The sequence below is a fragment of the Dipodomys ordii genome, unplaced genomic scaffold (genome assembly GCF_000151885.1).
Source record: "Dipodomys ordii isolate 6190 unplaced genomic scaffold, Dord_2.0 Scaffold64, whole genome shotgun sequence".
Taxonomy (NCBI): Eukaryota; Metazoa; Chordata; class Mammalia; order Rodentia; family Heteromyidae; genus Dipodomys; species Dipodomys ordii.
In genome coordinates, this window is record NW_012267280.1 from 8,579,683 (window position 1) to 8,602,707 (window position 23,025).

General features: G+C 42.2%; 1 protein-coding gene across 1 annotated transcript in view; it reads right to left on the minus strand.

The window, feature by feature from the left end:
- Myo16 (myosin XVI) overlaps window positions 1-22,722 on the minus strand; it is a 267,093-nt gene extending 244,371 nt beyond the window's left edge. Inside the window, exons 1-2 of the mRNA XM_013022725.1 lie at window positions 22,497-22,722; window positions 2,710-2,780 (exon numbers count right to left, since the gene is read on the minus strand). Of these exons, the coding sequence (XP_012878179.1) occupies window positions 2,710-2,780; window positions 22,497-22,722 (297 nt within the window). The remainder of the gene's footprint in view (window positions 1-2,709; window positions 2,781-22,496) is intronic.
- Window positions 22,723-23,025: the final 303 nt, after the last annotated feature.

Below are 23,025 nucleotides of genomic sequence, written 5' to 3' on the forward strand. Positions count from 1 at the left end.
CTTTTTTCTTTTTGCTTATGTGGTGCTGAGGAATCGAACCCAGGGCCTCAGGCATGCAAGGCAAGTGCTCTACCACTGAGCCACCTTCCCAGCCCTCCAAGAGATTCTTATCCCCAATGGAAGTGGTGCTATGACTCAAAGTGGTAGAGCACTAACCTTGAGTGAAAAGGCTCAGGAACAGTACTGAGACCCTGAGTTCAAGCCCCGCGACTGACCAAAACACAAAAATGAAAAGAAATACATGTTAAAAAGCAGACAAGACAACCAACCTTAAGGCTTGTGGAAACTTTATTTCCCCACATAGAAGGTTCCTTCTCCCCTCCTCCCCCCGTACTTATAAGAGAAATATCTCACAGAAATCTGCACTTCAAATATGATGCTCGATGAATATGCACTGAGTTAAACACAACTGTATTTAACTGTGCTCCCGGCCTCCATGCAAGGTCTCCCAGCCCTCCACACACACTGCCTCCCACAGACAGCCTTAGAAAGACGGTGTAATTAGGGCTTCAGTATGAGGAGCACCAGGCTCGACCATGTGGGGGGCCCTCAAGGTGGGGTGCCCCACAAAGCTTCTCCCACTTGACAGCGTCGATGGCTAAATGGCCTTTTTCACACCCCAGGCATTTGGAAGCCCTGCAATTTTGCCTCTCTGGCAACCTGCAATTTTTCGTTTGTTTGTATTTACCGAGTAATTCTGGCAAAAAGGGGGTGGAGCTCCAGTGCATCCTCAGCTGCCACCTTCTCCTCCTCCTGGCCAGGCTCCTGCCTTAGTGTCAAACCTCTGCCCCCAGCAGCAGAACAGTGTGAAAACACCACACACCCACCTCCGATCTGGAGGAAGTACAGTCATTCCTGGCCGCCCATCCCTGCGGTCCTTTCCAGCCGCTTTCCTCTGACTCTACCCCTTCTAGAGTCTTTAACCTCCATCAGCTGGGTCTCAACCACTCCCTGCTCACTAACCACAGATCCCGTGCCCTGAGGGGTCTCCCAGCCAGCACCTGTTCCTCCCTTGATGAGGACTGTTTAGTATGCAGCAGCTACTGAGAATATGAAAGTGTGTGAGGCAGTCAGGCTGGTAGTGGTTCAGAGGCAGATAACCATTAGCCATAAGACACGGTGACAGGAGCAGCGGAGAGGTGAGGAGCCTGTCTTCTCCTACCTGGATACAAAGGGTAATAATGTGCATTCTCCACCCACCCCGAGTGTCCCCTGGGCTCCCCGGATCCCCAACACTTGCAACACCCTCTCCAATCTGCTGTGACCACTGAGAGCTTCTGCCCCTCTGAGCACTGCACTCAGCAGGAGCATGGAATGTGTGCTCATGCCTGCTTTAGGCCTAATTTTTACTATGGTGTTAGATGCCCATAGGTGAAATGGTCACATTCATCAATTAATGGTAACACTCATCAATGAATGATCTCTCCCGTGTTTTTCCATGTATTGCGTCCACACCAGGTCCTCTCCTGGGTGCTGCAGACACAGAATTTAGGAGATGACAGGCCTGGCGAGTCCCCTCATCTACAATAAAGGAGGGGAAATGACATGCCTGCGAGCAGACCACGTGTCCTGGCCTTGAGGGCTCTGTGCTGGGGCAAGCCCGGAGGGCTGCTGGGGGGTAATATTGGAGCAGATCTGCAGCAAGGGGTTGCCTGGACCAGGGAAATATCTAGAAGAATGAGTTCTACATGGAGCAAACAGCAAAAGACATGGAGCAGGACTCTAGGCCAAAGCCTTCAGGAAGAGTGAGGTGGCTGGAGTGGGCAGAGCGGGAGGCAGTGGTGCTTTCCACGTAGTCACAGGCAAGATGGAGAGGAGGAAGACTTTGAGCCAGGGACAAAGGAAGTCCCTGAGCATTGTGCAACAGGTACTGAGACCAGGAAGGTCAAGTGGATGATGGGTGTCCAGGAAAGGGACCGTGAGAAACCTCTGTACGGCAGCTAATGGCTCTTGACTTTATCCCAAAGAGGAAAAAAAGCAGCTGATAATTTTCTGATTCACAAGGCAGAGATGTACATGGTTCTTAAAAGTCAGACGCATTCTGTATGTGACAGAACACCTCCTTTTGCCCCTCCTGCCTATCTCTCCTTATCTCTCCTCCTTCACTCTCCATCTCTCTTTTTCAGTATCTCTCTCTGTCTCTGTTTCTCTCTTACACACACACATACTATACATACACAAACACACTATACACAGAATAATACTTTCCTGGAAATACCCTTTTCCTTCATTTTTCAACCAAAAATATTCCCATAACCTAATGTATTATATTTATCTATGCTCTCATTTATTTGTTTACTTAATGATTTCTTCACTTAATTCACATTTACATAAGCCAGACCCATAGCAAAGTAAAGTTTTATTCAAGAAAGAAAGACAACTTGGACAAGTCAAATAAAGGGCGACCGTTTGCCTCGGGGCAATTGACACAATAATATTCTACCTGTGTCTCTAAATCTCTTTAACTGTAAAAGCATTTTCTTTAGGGCAGATATGCTAATTATAATTCTTGAAGGTTATTTACAAATTTCAGTGCAGAATTAATCACTGCAGTTCATGCTCTAAGCCTGCTAATTAGAAACAAGTAATGCTTCTGATCTTCATCTATCAGATCAAATGCTGCAAGTGGGCATGGAGGCCTTAGCGGGCTCTCTGTCTGGTGGGTGTCCTACCCACTGGTAATGGTGGTGCCCTGGTCAGGGTTCTTACCAGGTGGAGGAGGGACCCTCCTGAGAAGCCCACAGCGTGTGGATCCGCACCTTCCTTCAGCAGCCGGAGAACTGCAAAACAAGAGAGAATATGGGGTTGAGGCCAGACTTTTCCATGTCCTGACCCCAAGTGACAGCTTTTCATTAACCCCTAACACATACACAGGAAAGGGGTGGGAGCTGCCATCAGATCTTCCTCATGTCTTTACAGAGCAGTGTTTTCATGTTCCACCTGTTTCTTATCTTGTAAGGGACACTGATTCAATGCATCCTCTTTAGAACACACATTCATACATACATACATACACACACACACACACACACATGCACACACACACACACACACACACACGCACACACACACACACACACACACACACACACACAGAAAAAAGAAAATGAACCGTCTCCTGAGAACATCATTAAATGGTCATTGAATTTTTGCCTTTCAACTCGTTAGTAACTACTGGTGTAGAAACAAAAAAAAAAATTACATTTCGCAATCTGTTTTTCCCCTGGAGCCTTAGGTTCTTGACAATTTTTCTATCATCCTCAGAAAGTGTATGTGTATGTGTGTGTGTGTGTGTGTGTGTTTGCATGTGTGCACCAATAGTGGAACATGAACTCAGGGTCCCTGAGGTTTTCTTGCTCAAGCTAGCACCTGTACCAATTAAGACACACCTCCACTTCCAGCTTTTTGCTGGTAAATTAGAGACAAGAGTCTCGAGTACTTTTGTGTTGGGCTGGTTTTGCACCACGAGTCTCAGAACTCAACCTTCTGAGCAGCTAGGATCTAGGTGTGAGCTACTAGCTCTTAGCATACAAGGAATTTCTGTACAAAGCTATGTATATCACCTTGATGAGAATACATACCAATGACCAGAATATGCTCAGAGCTGACAGAAGACCTAGGTTTGAATGTTAAAAGTGAACTTATCAAGACACGTAATAGTCATAGTTTCATGACAACGCTGGCTCTTATGTTCACAGATATTCCATTTAACAACGAAGAAAAAGTTAAAGTGAAACAAAGAAAATCAAAAGTTCTAAATTGTGTTCCAGTTTTTAGGTCCAAGAAATACATGTTTTCCATGTGATTATCTACTTTGAATACCATGTTTTCATTTACTTTTCTTCTGTTAATTTGCTTGTGTCATCCTTCATTCCTCATTTTAGTAACTGAAGTTGTACTAGTTTTGTTTATTATTTTTAGAAACAACATTAATGTTAATTATTTTGAGAGTCACCTTTTGATTTCATTCATTTTGGTCTTGCTTTCCTCTATATTCCTCTTATTTCCACTCATTTTTGTTTACTCATTTTTTTCTCTCTTTCAAATGAGTGGATAGGTTTTTCATTACAGATTCTTTTAAGATAGGTGTTTATAACTAAGGATTTGGGATATATGTGTGTGTGTGTGTGTGTGTGTGTGTGTGTGTGTGTGTGTGTGTGTGTGTAGTGCAAGTGCCCAATTTCTATCAATTGTAAAAGATGACCATTCCGGTAGAGAATTTTGACAGCAGGAAAACTCAGAGATCAGATTCAGTGCCCCTCCAAGACCTTGTTTTATTACTGCTTGTAATTACATTTGTTTGTGTCATTATTTTCTTGCACTGAAACTTGAAGATCTGCATACTTTAGAATGTACGGCCCATTGAAATCTCTGCTCAGTGAGTTGTCATAGTGGTCTGCTTATGACTGAACTTATTTTCTCAAATGAGAACTGTTTCTCCCCAAGTTATTTCTACATTAGCTCTGGGCAGTCTTTTAGTGCAGTGGTAGTTAGTTTGTGGTTCATATTTCCTCACTGTGAATACATTCATTCTGATTATACAAACACAGGTTAGACCCAGGCAAGAGGTCAGAGTTTTCGGAGTGCTTTTATGAGCATGCACACACACAGCCAGCCTTCTGTATTTCAAGGGTTCTTCAGCCCTTCACATAGGACCCATGGGACTCCTGTCTATCATCTTCTCATCCGTGATGTGACTCGGCCACATCTTGTGGATCACAGCCAGGATCACAGCTTGAGGCAGATGCAATGCTGAACATGCACTTCTGGACCCTTGTTTCTTTTTGTAAATGCCCCCAGAGAAAACATTTGCAGTGAACTTATTCTAAATCAGGTCAAACAAATCCAAGGTGTGTGGGTAGGAGTTTCCAGGGAACTTCCAGACAGATAAAACATGGCAATTCCCTGGGGGGCAGCTCCACAGCTGCTCTCTCCCACCATGCCTCTGGGATTGCTGATGCTATCAGGACTACCATGTTTGCATGGCTGCTGATTCTCTGGGCTGTGAAGGGGGAGACGCATGAGGAGGGGTGTGACCAGGAAGCTCAATTTTCTTGCTGGGATTTGACCCTCTCTGATGGCTCAGTGTTCCTCAGATCACTGCCAACCTTGGTTTTAAATCCCCAGAATTCCTAAAAACAGTCCAGCTGATTCCACATTTCACACCGCTGGTGTTCAGGATACTTCCTGTGTCCTTTCTTTGCAGTCTCAATGGTGGTATCTCTCACACATTTTAAAGATGACAGAAAAGTTTCAAAGAATATTTACTACCCTTGGAGAATAGAAATGAATCACTTCACATTAGTTTGAATAATGATAATGATGACTGCTTTTTGCTAAATCTTAAAATGCCAATGTTTTATTAGATAAAAAGATCACTTTAAAGTCTAATGTCATACTAACCCATGCTACAGAATCTCTAGTGTATTCTCTCTCTCTCTCTCTCTCTCTCTCTCTTTCTCTCTCTCTCAGAGAATTTTGTGGGAATTGGGAATGGCCTGCTTACTAAAACAAGTCCTCCTCCAACAACTCCTTAGATATTCCAGAACAGACTCAAAGTGACAGCTTTATAATGGTATATATTTAACCCCCTGCATCTTCAGTGCTTGCTGTGGGAATAGTAAAACTGGAATATATGCAATCTAAACACATGTTTTAGTCTTTCTTTTTTATACATATGATCCACTGCCAAATGCTATTCCATATATTAAAAATGCTCTGTGGCCAAGTGGTAGAAAGTGCCTGAGATTCAAAAGAATTTACAAATAAAGGGATCAGACTGTATTCTATTTACATATTTTGTTAGTAAATACAAAAATGGGCAACAATCACATACATATTTGTGAAAACAAATGAGTTCTACTTGAATTATGAATCTACACATAGACATGCACACATATTACCTTGGACATTTACTTTATGGTATATAGTCTCTATAGAGTCTCTCCCATATATAATGTTTTAAATGTAAGGCAGAGGAGAGTATGTCTGCTAACAATTCACTGGAGATAGAAAAGAATACATTTCAATAACGACAGATGCCGTTATTGTATTCTCTGACTCTCCACCCTCATTTGTGAAACTGTGGCAATGCTGCAGCAGTATAGACAAAGATAAAGAACTATATATAGGCTCTGAGTAATTACCACTTAGTTATATTAGGGGTCATGGAGGTGTTAGATGAGGAAGAAAGTATCTTACAAAGGTGAGAGCCAGTGATGAAGTAGCTTTAGAAAGAAGCTTTGGTTACACTAGTCTCTGATTCCTTTGTGCCTTTGAAATGTGGCTTTCAGACTTTATCTGAAGAGTGCCTTTATAGATTCTAATTCACCCTCCAGTTTTATCATGTTTTTCCTTTTATCTCAGTTGGTTCTGTGATGTGTTTACTTGGTCAGGTTTTAATTAATCAGAGCAGGTGTTTACTTATCCTGTGTTTTGTAGGGTTTGGGAAAGATCCACACAATTGCAAATTTTGTCAGCTCTCAGGAATAAGATTCAATCACAAAATGAATACTTGGGGCAACATTTCTGGAGACAGAACTCCAGTGTCGATTTTCACCTATCACTTTCTGTAATAACTACAGTAGACATCAATGCTCACCTCTTCGGTGAAGACCCCCCCCTGCACAACTCCTATTATTACTCTCTGAACACTCACTGACACAAAGATACCTGCGAGAGATCACTCTACAGAGGTAGAAAGCAGGAAAAGAGAGAACAGAGTTAGAATGCTCACTCGAGGGTACAAGGCCTATCAAGTAGCAGATTTCCCACATGCTCCCTTGTTCCTATATTTTATATCCAGCCACACTGTGAAATTTTTCACCTTGATTCTGCGGGATTCTGTTTTAAATTGTATGTCCTTTCTGAAGCCTGAGTTGGTTTATGAATCTGTAACAAAAACCTCCTGGCTCTGGCAGTTCAGCTGGAGTTCCGGAATAATCCCCACACACCCAGAAGAGTGTGGTGGTTAAAGAAGACATCATGAATACAGCTGAGAAACAGGTGCGGGCCAGTAATGCCCAAAGTGCCTGGTACTGCTCCTACATGGTAAGGAAGGTATGAAGGAGCGGGTATGAAGGTATGAAGGTCTGGATGGTGTCAGCCTGTGTCTGTTGCTCTTGAATAGTGATCCTCAGAGCTTGGCTAACCAAGGCCTTGACTTTGCTCACTGGTCTGCGGCTTGACAAGAGCTCCTTTAAACAGTCCCCACGGAGGTTTCCTGAGGAATACCATCAAATAATGGATGGAGTAGTCACTCTGAATGCTTTCAGTCACAGGTAGGCACCTGGGCTGAGAAGGCTTAGGAGCTGGAAAAGCTGGGGCCCTGAGAACTTTCTTAATGCCTAAGCTATGGTCTTCTCTAGTCACTCAGAGCTTAGAGAGAGAAAATGTCCCCATTTTTAATTAAGTCTCAAACAAAGATGGCATCTACTGGCTGCATTGCATTTTAGAAGAACACCACAATTGCTCATCTATGTTCACTGGGAGAGTTGTAAAGCCTGAATGGAAGAGGTAACCAAGACTAGAGGTGTTGGCCTTTGAAAGGTCGTTGTCTTGGATTGCTACAGTTAGAGAGCCACACAGATTGGTCTTGTCCTGCTTACATAGTACAGGGCTTCATGAGCAAGAGGGGCTTCCTGGTACCTGGGAAGTGCCCAGGATAAGAAAGCAAATGATAAAAATGAAATAAAAGCTGGGTGCCAGTGGCTCACACCTGTAATCCTAGCTACTCAGGAGGCTGAGATCTGAGGATCACAGTTCAAAGCCAGCCCAGGCAGGAAAGTCCGTGAGACTCTTATCTCCAATAAACCACTCAGAAAACTGGAAGTGGCACTGTGATTCAAGTGGTAGAGCACTCACCTTGAGCTGAAGAGCTCAGGGACAGCACCCAGGCCCAGAGTTCAAGCCCCGCAACCGACAAAAAAAAAAAAAGATAATAAAAGAAAGTGAATATAGCTCCTCTTCTCTTTCTCTCTCTCTCTTCTCTCTCTAGCTCTCTCTCACACACACACACACACAAACACAGAGTTGCCATTTTCTTTTTTTTAATTTAATTTTATTGTCAATGTGATATACAGAGGGGTTACAGTTACATCCGTAAGGTAGTGGTACATTTCTTGTTGAACATTGTTACTTCCTCCCTTGTTTTTCTCCCTTATTGCATATTCTTTAGAAATCCACAGTAAAGTCTAAAGGATTGCCCTTTATAAGAGGGTAATTTTATTGAGCAAACTTCACCAGGTAACGTTGTTAAATAAACAACTAGTACGGTGGACATGGACTCCTACAGGCTTCAACTCAGAGTCAAGCAAGCCATGGGCTATTGCATTGAAACTTGTTATTTCCATTGAAACTTGTTATTTCCTATGTTCCTCTTTCAATCACTGCTTGTCTGTTTGCATCTCATTATATGCACAGTTTCCTTCTTATTCTCATAGACATGTTTCATTCCACATTTCTAACTGTTGCTCCCAGAAACATTTGTGTAGAGAGACATGGACCCTGTGATATGAAAGCAAGGAGAACGCTCCAATGTCACCTCCAATGTCAACATGCACCAGAAGCTTCAATACCCAACCAAAACAAAGATCTCCCCATTCTACACAGGATTCTCATGGCCAAAGGAGGTACAGCAAAAGCTATGTACCCGTGAGCACTGTCTGGGTGAGCTACCCAACAGAGGCAGAGTCACCAGTACTTATAAATGCTGAATTGTGTGCTGAATGTGTGGCCTCCTTCTCAGTTTGTACATCATCACTTTTTAAAACCCAATACTTGGCTGGGAAGGTGGCTCAGTGGTAGAGCGCTTGCCTTGCATGCATGAGGCCCTGGGTTCGATTCCTCAGCACCACATAAGCAAAAAGAAAAAAAGCCGGAAGTGATACTGTGGCGCAAGTGGTAGAGTGCTAGCCTTGAGCTGAAGAGCTGAGAGATAGTGCCCAGGCCCAGAGTTCAGGCCCCATGACCGGACCCCCCCCACAAAAAACCCCAATACCATCTGAACCAACCAGTTTCTGTGGATGAATACCAAATACCTCATTCACTCTCAGAGGCGCTGAGGGTACTTTCTTTTCATGAAAAAAAAAATCAAGGAAATATAAGGCATACAATGAAGAATAACATTCTCTCAAGTACAGGTACTACAGAGAAAACTGAGAAGTCTGAATTAGAGTCATTACATTGTTCATTTATTTTTGCATCATGACATTCTTAGTTTAAAAATTCAGGTGGGCCAGATTACAGGCTCATGCCTATAATCCTAGCTACTCAGGAGGCTGAGATCTGAGGATCTTATTTTGAAAAATGTTCCTGTGAGGACTCTTATCTCCAATTAACCACTCAAAAACCAGAAATGCTGGTGTGGGCTCAAAGTGGTAGAACACAAGCCTTGAGCAAAAGAGCTCAGGGACAGTGCCCAGGCCCTGAGTTCAAGACTCACCCCTACAACTGAAAAAAAAAATAATTCAGGCGGGAGGACAAGAAGAGCAGGTGGGGAGAATAGATTCACTCACATTGTGTGCAATTTGAAAAGACCATATAAAACCCACTTGAAAATCTATAAGCCAGTTTAGAAAGAGGAGAAGGGAGGTCAAGAAAGACTAATGAAGCTTGTGAATAGGATCAAAGCCCATTATGTGTACACGCGATAACATCTGAATGAAATCCCATGCTTTCCACAATTAACTTGTGCTAATAAAGTTTTAAGAGTGGGACTTGTCTCCTGGGGTGACAAGGATATCCCCACTCCACTCAGGGAGTCTGCTCATGTTTCCTACTTCCTTTCATCGCTTTCCTTTTACCTTCAAATAAATGTACTCTGTTTACCTTCAAAAAATTAAGACTAATAAAAAATATTAAGTATTAAATGTCAAGCGAAGGCTGAAAGAGTCAGAGGCAAGGGTTCAATGTGCCGAGCTTGGGATGACATGAAAGCGATGTGTTTTGCTCAACCCGGAGACCCTGGAAATCAACATGAAAGGGGCAGCGTCCTGTCTGAGGCCTTACTGGCGCCCTGTGCTCTGTTCAACGCCATCTCCTCAAAGTTCAGACCTGTGACAGTCTTAATGGATCAGCTCGCTCTCTAGGCCATTTTTGGTCATCAAAGATGTCACTAACAATTTGAGAGGATGGAGAATGTCACCTTGCTTCACACTCAAAAAGATTTGACTGGAAATGACAGCGAGTTTGAAAGCCACAGAAAGGACTGGATAACTATCCTCTGCATACTGTAGGACTGAAGTAAAAGCAAACCTTAATTTAAAAATAAACCAGAGACAAAAATTGAAGTCTCCAATTGTTGTTATGGTCAGGAAAATTATTTCCAGTATGAATCTTTGTCTCCTCTTCATTCCCCTCACATTTAAATATACAAATATACTGACCTTTTCCACACAACTCAGATTACAGTAGTTTTCAATGCTTCCTCCCATTATTTAAAATACAGTAGGCAAAATGCCAGCAGATCAATAATGCAATGATCCTTGCTCTGAGGAATGATCAAAGTAGAACTGAAGAACCTGCTTGCTTACTTTAGTTACATAAGCATCTATCTTATTCAAGTTACATGAAAGACCACTGCTAGGGTCTTGTCCATAAATATTAAAGGTTGGCTCTGACTTTGTCAAGGTATTACTTGTGATGTATAGAAAAATCCAATGCATTGCTATTTTGAACACAGTGTGATGTCTTCTGCAACCCATAAACTAACAGAGGTAAAATTGTCAAGTAATAAAATGCACAAGAAAATAAATTAAAAGACAGAGCTTGTCCTGTTTTTTGTTTGTCAGTTGTGGGGCTTGAACTCTGGGCTTGGGCACTGTCCCTGCACTCTCAAGGCTAGCACTCTACTACTTGAGCCACAGCACCACTTCTGGCTTTCTGGTGGTTAATTGGAGAGAAGAGTCTCTAGGACTTTCATGCCCAGGCTGGCTTTGAACTGCGATCCTCAGATCTCAGCCTCCTGAGTAGCTAGGATTACAGGTGTGAGCCACCAGTGACTGGCAACTTGTCCCATTTTATCTGGAAATAGTTTTGCTTCTGGAATCAGTTAAATATTGGTTTTCATTATCTTTTAAAGCAGATCGATCTAATTTAAGGCTTTGGTGCCATCAATTTGGTGGTCATTCAGTGACCACTGGTCACACATCACCCAGGGAGATTCACCAAAGTCCTCAGTGAAGGAAAGAGCATTTGGGGAAGATCACTAAGAAAATCTGACAGAATCATTCTCCCTCTCCTTAACATCAAGCCAGCAGATGTTGCTACAAACTGATTTTCCCCAGAAAACCCTTATCCAATCTGATGCCATCCCTTGATAAATATGGAGTCATGTTCTTAGATTATAAATTATTTGTCATCCCAACAGTCACAGTATCATAATGATTACTTGAAATTTTAAAAATGTCTCCACTTCTATTACATCATTGCTTCAAATGCTTGTAGCTTTTTGAACCTGAGCTTTTGAGAAGTTTTGCATTTTTCTAGACTAGAATCTTATATTGTCAAGTCATCAAAAATATCCCTAGATTATAATCACTTAACCAGGCTTATGGAAAAAGAATTTATATTAAAAATGTATCCAGGGTTTCTGTCCAGGTGATAAAATGTGGGTAAGCCCTAAACTAAGAAAGATAAAGGATGTTATTTTTATTAGCTCAAAAAGACTTACAAAATTTGAAGCTCAATACATTGGTAGCTATGGTGTGGACTACAGCTGACTGTGAAGATAGGCAGCTGGCCAAGAGATTAAGGGATTAAACAGTATGTTAAAAGAAAACAGCCTCCCTACAGAATTATAGCATTAAGGGACAGATACGCCAGAGAAGCAAAGAGATAAAGGGACAGAGGAATGCTAGACAGGTGAGCCAAGTGATTGAACATCAGATAGAAACACAGGGGAGCAGGGAGGGAGGAAGGAAATGATGCTGTACCCACAGGTCCAGCCAGAGAAGAGTGTGTGTGTGTGTGTGTGTGTGTGTGTTTTAGAGAGAGAGAGAGAGAGAGACAGACAGACAGACAGAGGCATCTAGCACTTGTGATGATATGAGCTTCTCCATTTTACTGATTACAATCAGTAATCTTGATGATTGGAACAATCCACTCAAGCAGTTTAATTAGAAAATTAGTGTGATTGTACTGAATAAACATTAGAGAATATATGAACAAAGAATTATGTAGAAAAGAGAACATAATATTTGTTGATTTACCAACTGGTTCTATACATTTTAGATTGTAAGGAGATCCTTAGCATACATATTTAATATTTTTGTCTTCACTAATTTCCTCATATTTTCAAAACTTTTTAAATATTTTAGAACAGTTTAAAATTCTCTTTTTCAATCCTAAGGAAGAAAGTTTAATCTCCATTTCTGCTGAGCTGCTCCCTGAGTGTGAGAACACAGCACCAGCAGGGGCTGCAACCTCTTCTCGGCCTCCCCAGCAGAGAGAGGGCTGGCCACGCCTGGCCGGGCTCCCACTCACTGTCACCGGAGTGTGACAAGCACATGCTATGCACACTAACTATAAAAATATTTGCCATAGCGCATCAGAGGCCTAATAAAGCTGTCAACGCAATTCCTGAGAACAAGCACATGAATCACGGAAAACATGGCAATGTCGAGTCGCTCCGGGGCACTTTTATCGACTACCAACAGGAAAATGAGAAGAAGGATCGAGAAGAGATTCTTGGTTCCAGAAGCTTTATTTGTGAGAGGGACGCAACAAAGGCGAAGGAGTAGGAGAAAGCATTCGGAGTGGAGCCCGTTTGATGCTGAAAGCTGTGGAGACAATAACAGAGAAACAGGAGAAACCAGAGCAGAAAGCCTGCGTCGAAGTGAACTTAGAGATCAGGAAAAATGGAATGAGATTAATTTGTAGACGTCTTGGAACTGAGAGACGGTGACTGGAATCTTTGTCTTGTTGGTAAAAGACAGTTTTCCCACAATGAGAATGGTGGGCTAAGAAGAAACGTGTGTACATGCTTTGTGGATAGAAAGGACATCACAGCAGAGTGCCAGGTACAAGAGAATCCCGGCACTCAAGTGCAATCACAGCTGCTCTGCACAGATCAGTCCGGAAATGCTCCCTGGTCATAAATGCACTCAGGTTGAATAGAAACATCACTGCACATTACTTAAAGATAATTAAAAATATATGGAAAAAAGGAATTCATTTATCATAGCCTTTGGGCAAAAGAACAGAAAACCAAAAATAAAGTTAGATTACAGAATAACTAATCAATACTGCTTCTATATCCACCAGTGTTGGTACAAGTGCATCTAGTTGAACAGCCCCTCTGTCTGTCATTGAGGCTGACCTTCATTGGAAGTGTTTGAGAAGATCTGGTGGCAAGCCCTGGACTTTCTAAGATGAGCAATGAGGGTTTTAAACAATATTAGAAAAAAATTCTAAGTTTTTCTGAAACATGACAGAGCTAGTCCTCACAAATAGTTGATGGAAATATTTGGGTACACACAAAGTGCATCACATTAAGTGGTTGAAGTGTCAGTTCTCACTGAAGTCTCCCTGTCTCCATATCCCACTAGGTTCCCAGAAAATGAAGCAACTGAAATCTCTGGTTGTAGTGATATTTTTGTAATCCAAGTAGGTATTGTGTGAGCTTTCTGGCTTTAATTTCTTCGCTCCTATTGTGACTGCATCATTCATATTTCATAAACTCTGTCTATGTGAATTCACTCAGTGATAAGAAATGGCACTTAATTAAAAGGCTAGAAGATAGATGATTTGTCTGAGTTCAGTACAGCAGTACAGGTAAGTTTTGATGATGAAAGTTAATTGAATTCTTACCAGAAATGATCATTGGAAAGATAATGTCTATGATTCACTTAGAAATTTTATTGGTTTTTAAAATAAAAGATTCAGTTTAGCTACAATACAATAATAGAGTATTGTGATAAATGTTTGACTTCTTTAAAAATTGTTAATTTCATAAATGGGCATAATTTTAATATGAATGTACTAGTATGACTAAATTTATAATCATTTAGCATCATTACATTATTTAAAATTTTATTTAAATAATTATTTAAATTATTTTTGAAGGTTTTTTTTTAAGTGTTAAAGGTACTGATATAGCCAGGCACCTGTGGATCACCCCTAGTTACTCAGGGGTCTCAGCCTCTTGAGGATCATGGCTTAAACAGAAAAGTCCACAAAGACTCTATCTCCAGCTAACCGATAAAAAGCCAGGGAATAGTGTGCCTTGAGCTATAAGGAATGGAGTCTAGCAAGTACCAAACCCTGAGTACAAGCCATGGTACTGACAAAAAAAATATTTTAACTCAAAACACCATTTTTTACTGGTTTGCAGGCTTAACATCACTATGCACTATAAAAATAAATTCCAGTGTAACTCAAACTGTCGCATCAATAATACATGCTCTTAAAACTTATAACCCCTAGCACCAGTGGCTCAAGCCTTTCATTCTAGTTACCTGGGAGGCTGAAATCTGGAGATCATGGTTCAAAGTCAGCCTGGGTAAAGAGGTCTATGAAGCTCTTATCAAAGAGCCAGAATAGAGCTGTGGCTCAAAGTAATAGAGTGCAAGACTTGAGCACAAAAGCTCAGAAACAGCGCTCAAGCCCTGAGTTCAAGCCCGAAGACTGGCATAAAACAAAACAAAACAACAACAAAGTATAATCCTCAAGTTCTATGATAATCACAGTATTTTGAGATAATGTTTCATCGTGTCTTTTTTCTTTATTATACTTTTTTCTTTATTGAGATTAAGTGATTACATAAATTTCACAGATTTCACAGTATGGTGGGATAGTGATATCTAGCTAAAGTCACAAACACATTTTAACCATCAGGAGGTGCTTTGCCATTATCATGGTCTATAAAGCTTATGAATGCTACAAACTTTGACACTCAGATATTTTTTCCCACATTGGGTGATATGTACACTTCTTTCCTTTTGCTTAGTGTCAGCGGTTCCCTCTTTCCTTCTCCCTCCCTCCCATCGCTGCCCTTGAGTTGCTTCGTACACTTTCAGCAATGTCCAGTGCAGCTCATGGGCCCTTGTGCTGTATTTTTTTCACGGTTTTCCTCTGATTCTGTGCCTTCTTCCTAGCTTCCCTCAGATGTGCACATGTATGTACCATATGGAGCCATCTAAAAATGATGCGACAAATTAAGAAGAGGTCCTTTTTTCTCGAGTCCTGTTTATTTTGTCATATCTCTTCGCATTTTGAATTTAACGTTCGCAGATCAGGGAGACCATGTGCTGTTTGTCTCTCTGAACTTGGCTTGTTTCTATCAACATGATTTGTTCTAGTTCCATGTCTTTCTTTTAATATTTATGAGTTAATAGGTCAAAAGGTAAGATATGCCTATGTGATCCTTCTATAGTTTATTAATAAGAAAAGTACCATTAGTATTTATCTGATTTCAAATCTTGACAAGGTTATAAGCAACTACTATTTCCATTTAACTTCAAAGCTCAGCATGCTAAGTTGAGTCTGATGATTAAAGTAAGTTACCTTAACACCCAGTGCAAGATTATCATTCAAGCACTGATGAGTCTGTGATGTATGATCTCTGCAAGAGGATACTTTCCTGAAGCTCTTTAATAACATTATTCTGTTGTTCTCTGATCCCATGCAGTGCTTCCCTGCATGCATTTGAGGAGAAAGGCACTGGGCCTCCGTAGGAATCTGCGGCCTGCTCACTCAATCCCGGCTGCACACTGACAATGACTTTCTACCTGTTAAAGCCCACAGGAGACTTGAACCTGCGGTCCCCAGGAACTACAGAGAAGCACCATTTCAGCCCCTTTCCAGGCTCAGACATGTCATCTTCTCTGTATAAGTAATATCAGGATAAACATCTGGAGAATTGTGAAAGATCAGGGAATGGCACCACGTGTGCAATCATAAAACGATTGGTGTGGGATTTGCATGTGGTACCTGGGGAGCGCCGATTTCACGTTCATATTATCTGAGATGTGGGGGATGGTTGTGACGGGCTGCAAGCTTAGTTAATATTCTCCGCGTACTCGCCACCTCCCCAGCACGCATGAGATTGCTGAGTTCTCCCCCTCTGTAATTTCCTGGTCTTTCCTTACACATCAGAGCCCACTCTGAGCAGACATGAATCAGCAGGCCAAGAACAAACAGCAAGATGATGTCTTTCAGGGCAAAGGCTGCAGCCACTCAGCTTGTGGGTCTCTGCTGGCATCTTCTCCCTTCCTTTGTACTGTTCTCACCAGTCCCTGGTCTGTGCAGTTTGTCCCAGAGCTTCCCCATGACTAAACACACCCCAAGCACCCTTCCTCCGCCCCGCCCCCCGTTCTTCCCCAGCTCCTGGGCTACAGGAAGGACTTGGTGTCTCTCACAGTGGGCAGTATCTCTTCATGTCTGCCTCCACTGCACATGCCACCTTTCCTCCGTGTGTCTCTGTGTCTCAAGCTCCCTGCCTCCTCTGAGGAATCTGAGGACAGCAGAGCCCCTCCCAGCCCAGAGACTCTGCTTCTGAGCCCATTACCCTGCATGTACTCTAGTTTCTAGTTTTCTAGGCTCATGTTCACTTGTTGCTAGGTGGTCATGAACTTTTGAGGGACCTTTTAGCCCATTACTCTTCATGGTAGGGTGATTAATAGGATTAAATGAAGCCACACACACACACACACACACACACACACACACACACACACAGGAGTCTAAGCGGATTATGGTCACTGTGTCAGAACAGAAAGGAATCAACGCAAATGAGTCAGCATTACTTAGTAATTCAAATTTTCTCCCTTTAATCCATTTCCCAAGGTACCACCCAATTCTTGCTTCTCATTACCTTGGGGAGTTACATTAATTCTTCTTAATTATAAATTTATAACATAAATTTATAATAATTTACAACACGAATGCCTGCATCATTCCTGGGGCTATTCTTTATTCCTACATATTTAGACCTTCAGTCAGTCAGGTGAAATCAGATAGCAGCCAAGGTGCTTAGCCTCTCTTGATGGCTCCAGTTGTAACCCTAAATTCCTATCCAAGTCACAGCCAACATGTAATGGCAGCTACCACTTATGAGGCAGTGATTCCTGGCAAAGTCTTTGCAGGTAGCATCTACCTTGTCCCCGGAGCTTCTTAGGAACAGGTACAGCTGTGTGTGCTAGCTGCAGGAAGGAAGAGAAAGCACAGACCACTGTTCTGGGACAATAAAACACAGCTCCTAAGCTCTAGAAAATGGGAGTCAACCCCTCCACAAACTCAGCACTCCAATGACAGCCCTCAAATGGCAGACACCAATGCTCTCCGACGTAAAGCTGTCCTACTCCTGCTTGGTTGCTGTTTCCTCCCACCAAACTAGCCATTTCCAAGACAGCAGACTTGGAGATTCCTCTCATTGTCACCTCACCACAGTGAATCTACCTACATGGAACTTTTTTTTTTCATGGGCAGAGTATCTTTCCATCTAAGTTATAAATGCTGATAAAACACATTTCTTTCAATCATCCTCACAGTACCATTGAAATGATAAGTATTTCTCAGGAATGTGAACATGGCGGTGGTGAAATATTAATCCATGCATTGACTTCACCTAGATTTGTTCCAAATTTAAATGGACTTAATTTCCAAACGTTTCATGATCTTGCATTGTATGGTTGGGTCGCTTCAATTATGCAGCAGCTGCTGCCTATTCATGGGAGCATCATCGTCCAATGGACAGTCTATGAGATCCCTCCCAGAATGCCTGCATTCAGCACAGCCGTGAGTGTTCATATTTGGATATTCAGCTCTGAATTTTACAAAATGAAAGTTCTCCAGGGCCTCTACCATTTGGAAGTCATCCTTTGCCTTCTTTGTGGTGGTCTTGGCAGATCTCTTCCCCAGCTCCCTCTTCCTGGGCCATGCTAGAGGAAAAGCCTGGGCACACAGGTGTTGCTGTGTTCCCTGAGGCGCATACCTAGTCAGTTAGCAAGATGGGGTGGTGTTGGGGCAAAGGCCCTCTCCACCCAAGCTGTGCCTGAGTGGTCTGCCCTCCCTAGACAGCAGCTGTGGAGATTTCTTTTGACTGGGAGTTGTTCTTTCCCTTTGCCTCCTCCTCAAAGAGAGACTGGTGCTTTACACTTGCTTCAAAACTCAAAGTATCTAATGTAGGAGATGCTGTTAGCAAGTCCAACTCTTTGGGAAAAGTCTACATTTATTCCAGGTCAGACACACACTCTTATTTCTGAGCGTTAGAACTACTTATTCTTGCAGCACACTTTGCATACATCACAATTACTCTCCTAGACACTCACAGGTGCCTCCAAATGGCGACCTTCTCAGTGGACCGGAGGAAGTAGCACTGCCCAGCTGTCAATTTCTGTCAGGGCCAGCTTCAATCCACTTACCCATGTCATCCTTCAACTGACAACTGGTGCATCATTTACAAGAAGGTCGAGAAGAGAGGAAGAAGCTTCATTTAGCTTGAACCATCACCACACTATGCAAATAGCACCAGCCTAGCAGCCCATCTTCCTAGAGATGGCCGTAGTGAGCTGCTTCTTGTAATACATGTCAGAGATCTCATGTCTGCCATCTCCACCTGCCCCTACTCCATCACCATGCTGCCTCCGACTCCACACATGCTGCTCCACTACCAGAAACCAAAGTCATGTAGTAACCAAATGGTAAGCCCTGAAGATTTACATTTAAAGCTTCTCAATAAGGAAGCTCAGCAACAGGCTTATGAATAATTAGTTCATCCAATATATTGTGAATGGCTACATATCCTGGGTAGTTTTTGGAAGGTAATAGAGGATCTACAAATAGTTGCTAGTTCCTGCAAAAATGTTCAAAGAAGGTCAGAGCCTTCAAACCCTTTCAGATTAAAATGACTTCAGTATTTCTAGTCTAAGTTGACCAGAAGTGATATTAACTAACTGAAAACCAAGGAGAAAATGAGGGTTTGGTGAGAAGATGGAGAAAGATGGTCATCGTTGAACCTGGCAGGTTAGAAGGGGAAAGGTAACAGGACAGGAAGGAGGCTTTGGCCAGCTGCTCAAGAAGGTATTTCAGCTGTGAGGTACAATGCTTCACTGATGATACTGCAGATCAGCTTGACAGTCATCTGAGTACAAAAACTGACTCAATCCAATCGCCCTGGGGCAGCAATTCCTTCTTAGACTCAATTCCTCTGTCCACCCACATGTGGCTTCTAGAAACAGTAACTAAAGTCACATGGGCAGAGCATACGCTGAAGATAGCCACAATGTCCGAGGAAAACACCAGCAATTATTTCTGCAAAAACACGTCATTGGTGGGCCCATCACTAAAATCTGTTGGGTATGAGAGAATAGATGCTCTAGTAAAGAATTTATCTTCCCATGTGAATTTTCTCTACATGCTTCTTCTTTGTCTCTTTATCTGTCTCCTCACCCTGTTCCCCTATCTCTGCCTCTTGAAACAACTGGGACTTGAACTAACAACTCTAAAATCGAGAACTGATTTTCCTTTTAGAGAGAAAAGAGTTACTGAACACATTCTAGAGTGGTATCATACATTAAAATGACAAACTGAGGCGAAAATATTACCAACTCTTGGAAGACAATAATAAAGCACCAAAGACATTAAATTCACACTTAAACAAGTGCAGTACTTTTAAAGTTAAAAAACAAAACACATGACAATCTGAATTACCTTTAAATGACGTTTTATAAATGTTAGCATAAATACCATCACAGACATGAAAAGTATATTTGATTCTGTATTCATAGTCAGGCAATATAAAAAGTGCTAGGAACTAAACCGTAAAGGAAAATTATTCATGCAAACCATAATGTTCAATGTTGAAAGAACAAATAGAAAGGGTTTTTTTTCCTGGCAGTGCTATTTATTTTCTCAAGTACATAAACAGGTTGTTTGACTGCTTTGGTAGCTCAATGATAAACAAAAATATCACTGCCCATGATTAAATGAAATTTTTCCCGGGTACACTCTGTCTTCTGTATATAATGCAAGGGGCAAAACCCACAAAAGGCAAAACTAGGCTTCTTCAAGGACACCTAGTCTATAGCTAGTCAGAGATTGTTTGAATCAAAATTATTATTTCCTTCTTTCAGATTCAAAGTCATATCCAATTGTTTGTTTTAAACCTCGTATCCTTATATCAACACCCACATATAAACAATCTGCTATAGATAATGTGCTCTTTCATTTATTACACTTAAAATGTGCATTCCTAAGTTCTTCACCAGGTGTGTGTGGTTACCAAAGGATTGTAATTAGGCAAGAAATACTGACTGCCTATTGAGAAGTTTGTATTTCATTTTACCAAATTTGTATTCAAATGTACATGCGGAATAATTTCTTGGAGAGGAAATTTACCATAAACTTAGATTCTAAAACATGTAATACTTAGGTTGGAAAATCAAAGAGTCAAGAATAAGCAAAAAGAGCAGAAAAGCCATACCAAACCATTTCAGAAAATTTTGAGTCATATCTGATCCTTCTGATTTGTTTTCACATTGTGCATCTAGGTTTTCTTATAAATTTTATTTTGCTTAATAGTTCATTTTCAACTTTATGGCCTTTCACGGGCTAGACAAGTTCTTTAAGGCTATACTAGCCTCTGCCCTATTCATGCATTCCTATGCGCTCTCCTCTCTCCCCACCTGCCGCTTCTCCCCTCCACATTCACTCTTGACTGACAGCTGTGATTCCTGGCAGGTGAGAGCTGTAGTAATCATTACCACAGGCTGCTATCTCTCATATGCATGTACAGTCCCATGTATGCACCACTGCATACAGACATCTCCAAAAACTGCCTGTCTCAACTTCAGCTTAGCATCTCTTTAAGTAATTCCCAGAAATTGGAATTAAAAACATATTCTTCCTGATTGCCCAGGATGGAGGACCTCCAGTACAGATCATTCCAGCAATGCTCAGCTCTCCACACGGGCACCGGATCTCCTGTGCTGTGTAGGCACAAGGCCCTGCTCCCTCCGCTGTCCTCTGACTCCAGTGCCATCATAGTTTTTCCTTTCAGCAAGCCACACACACAGGAAACTCTCTCAGCTTCTCTTTCCTCTGCAGCTGTCTTAAGGATCTGAGTCTTTCATAGGCCAGGGAGGTGTGGGTCAGGTTGCTTAGAAAAGCATGATACAGTAATCCAGTCAGATTTCACAGAGAAGCAAAACGAGCACAGTCTTTATCAAAATGAACAAAATAGGAGACATCGCCATACCTGATTTCAAAGCATACTACCAAAGTGCAGTCACTAAAACCACATTTGTTGGCGTAAAACTAGGCAGACAGGAACTCCAGAAAAAAACAAAGACCATGCATCTCTCTCCAAATGATTTTCAGCAATAACTTCATAACCTCACATGACAGAAAGAATAGATTGTTCAATTCATGATACCAAGATGCTGACTATTCATAGTGAATAAAGAAATGTATCCCATTTTTTCTCCCTATGTTGTAAGAAAAACCAGCTCAAAACTGACCAAAGACTGAAATACAATACCTGAAACCATTAAACTACTAGAAATAAACAGAGGGCAAACATGACCTGAGCACAGAAGAATCGATTTTTTTTTGCATAAATTGACTTTTATATGCTGAGAATTCTGAGACAACTACCAATTGTATCCACGTGCGAAACAAAAACTAATGAATGTTGCAGCCAATATCATTGTCACAGGAAAAACTTCATTGATTAAAAATTTTCATGAACAGCTGGGTGCCAATGGCTCATGCCTGTAATCCTAGCTACTCAGGAAGCTAAGATCTGAGGATCGTGGTTCAAATCCAGCCCACACAGGAAAGTTCCTCAGTCGCTTATCTCCAATAAACCACCAGAAAACTGGAAGTGGTGCTGTGGTCCAAGTGGTAGAGCTCTAGCCTTGAGCTGAAGAGCTGAGGGACAGCACCCAGGCCCAGAGTTCAAGCCCTACAACCGACCAAAAAAAAAAAATTCATGATCAATCTGAATTAATAATTTGAAAGGAAATTTCTTTCTTCTGCATAGGTTGCCTGGTGGAACTGGGGTTTGAACTGAGACCAGGCAGGTGCTCTACCACATGAGCCATGGCCCTTGTCCTATACTGTTGTGCTGAGACAGTTTTGAGTTTTTGCCCTAGGCCAGTCTGCACCAGGACCAGCCCACTTGAACCTGTTACCTAGCTTGGATGACAGTCAAGCACTGCTGTGCTCAGCTTATCAGTTCAGATGGGCTTTTGCTACCTTTGTGCCTGGCTTGGAATTAGCTGGGATTATAGCTACCATGTCCAGATAGGTGATTCTTAAAAAGCAAAACATAACCATTTAGCTAACATTTGACATTCTTTCATCTTTACCAGGATTCTTGAGACATTTAACCATTGGACTTTACATATTACCCCAAACCCCCACCCCGGGAACATTTCTGAGAACTCAAAGCCAGCAGTTTTCAATATTTAAAATGGGATTTTTCACCTCCCATCTTCCTCCCACCCCCAAATAAAAAGAGCAACTGAAAATCGGCCGTGAGAAGGCATCCATACCTTCCTTGTCGTTGTGGTGGATGATGGCATCCTGAATCACATCGGCCAGGCCAAAGTGGACTTTCTGGGTCCGCCCGTGCCTCGGTCTCCTCAGCAGGCCTTCCTGCTTCTGCAAGGCCTTCTCGCGCTCATAGTAGGCCTTGATTTGCTCGCCGCGCATGCGCTTCACCAGACGCTGCCGCTGGCCCAGGGGCAAGGACTCCAGCAAACACTGGTCAATTTCCATGTCATGGGACCGGAAAACGTTACATAGCTGGAAGCAACCTGACAGGGGGACACGGGAACATCACTAGACCGGCATTGTCACCAGCCAGCCCACAGCCCACTGCATGAGCTGCAGCCCACCCAGCCCATGCTCTGTGCTCCATATACAAGGACAGAGTCTCTTGTGCACAGTGTGTGCACACACAGAGGCCACTTGCTGCTTGAGATGTCACAGCAACAACACAGAAGGTAGAATTAGACACAGACAGGTGTGCACACCATCACCAACACTAGTTGATCCTTTTTCTAGTTCTACACCAAAGGC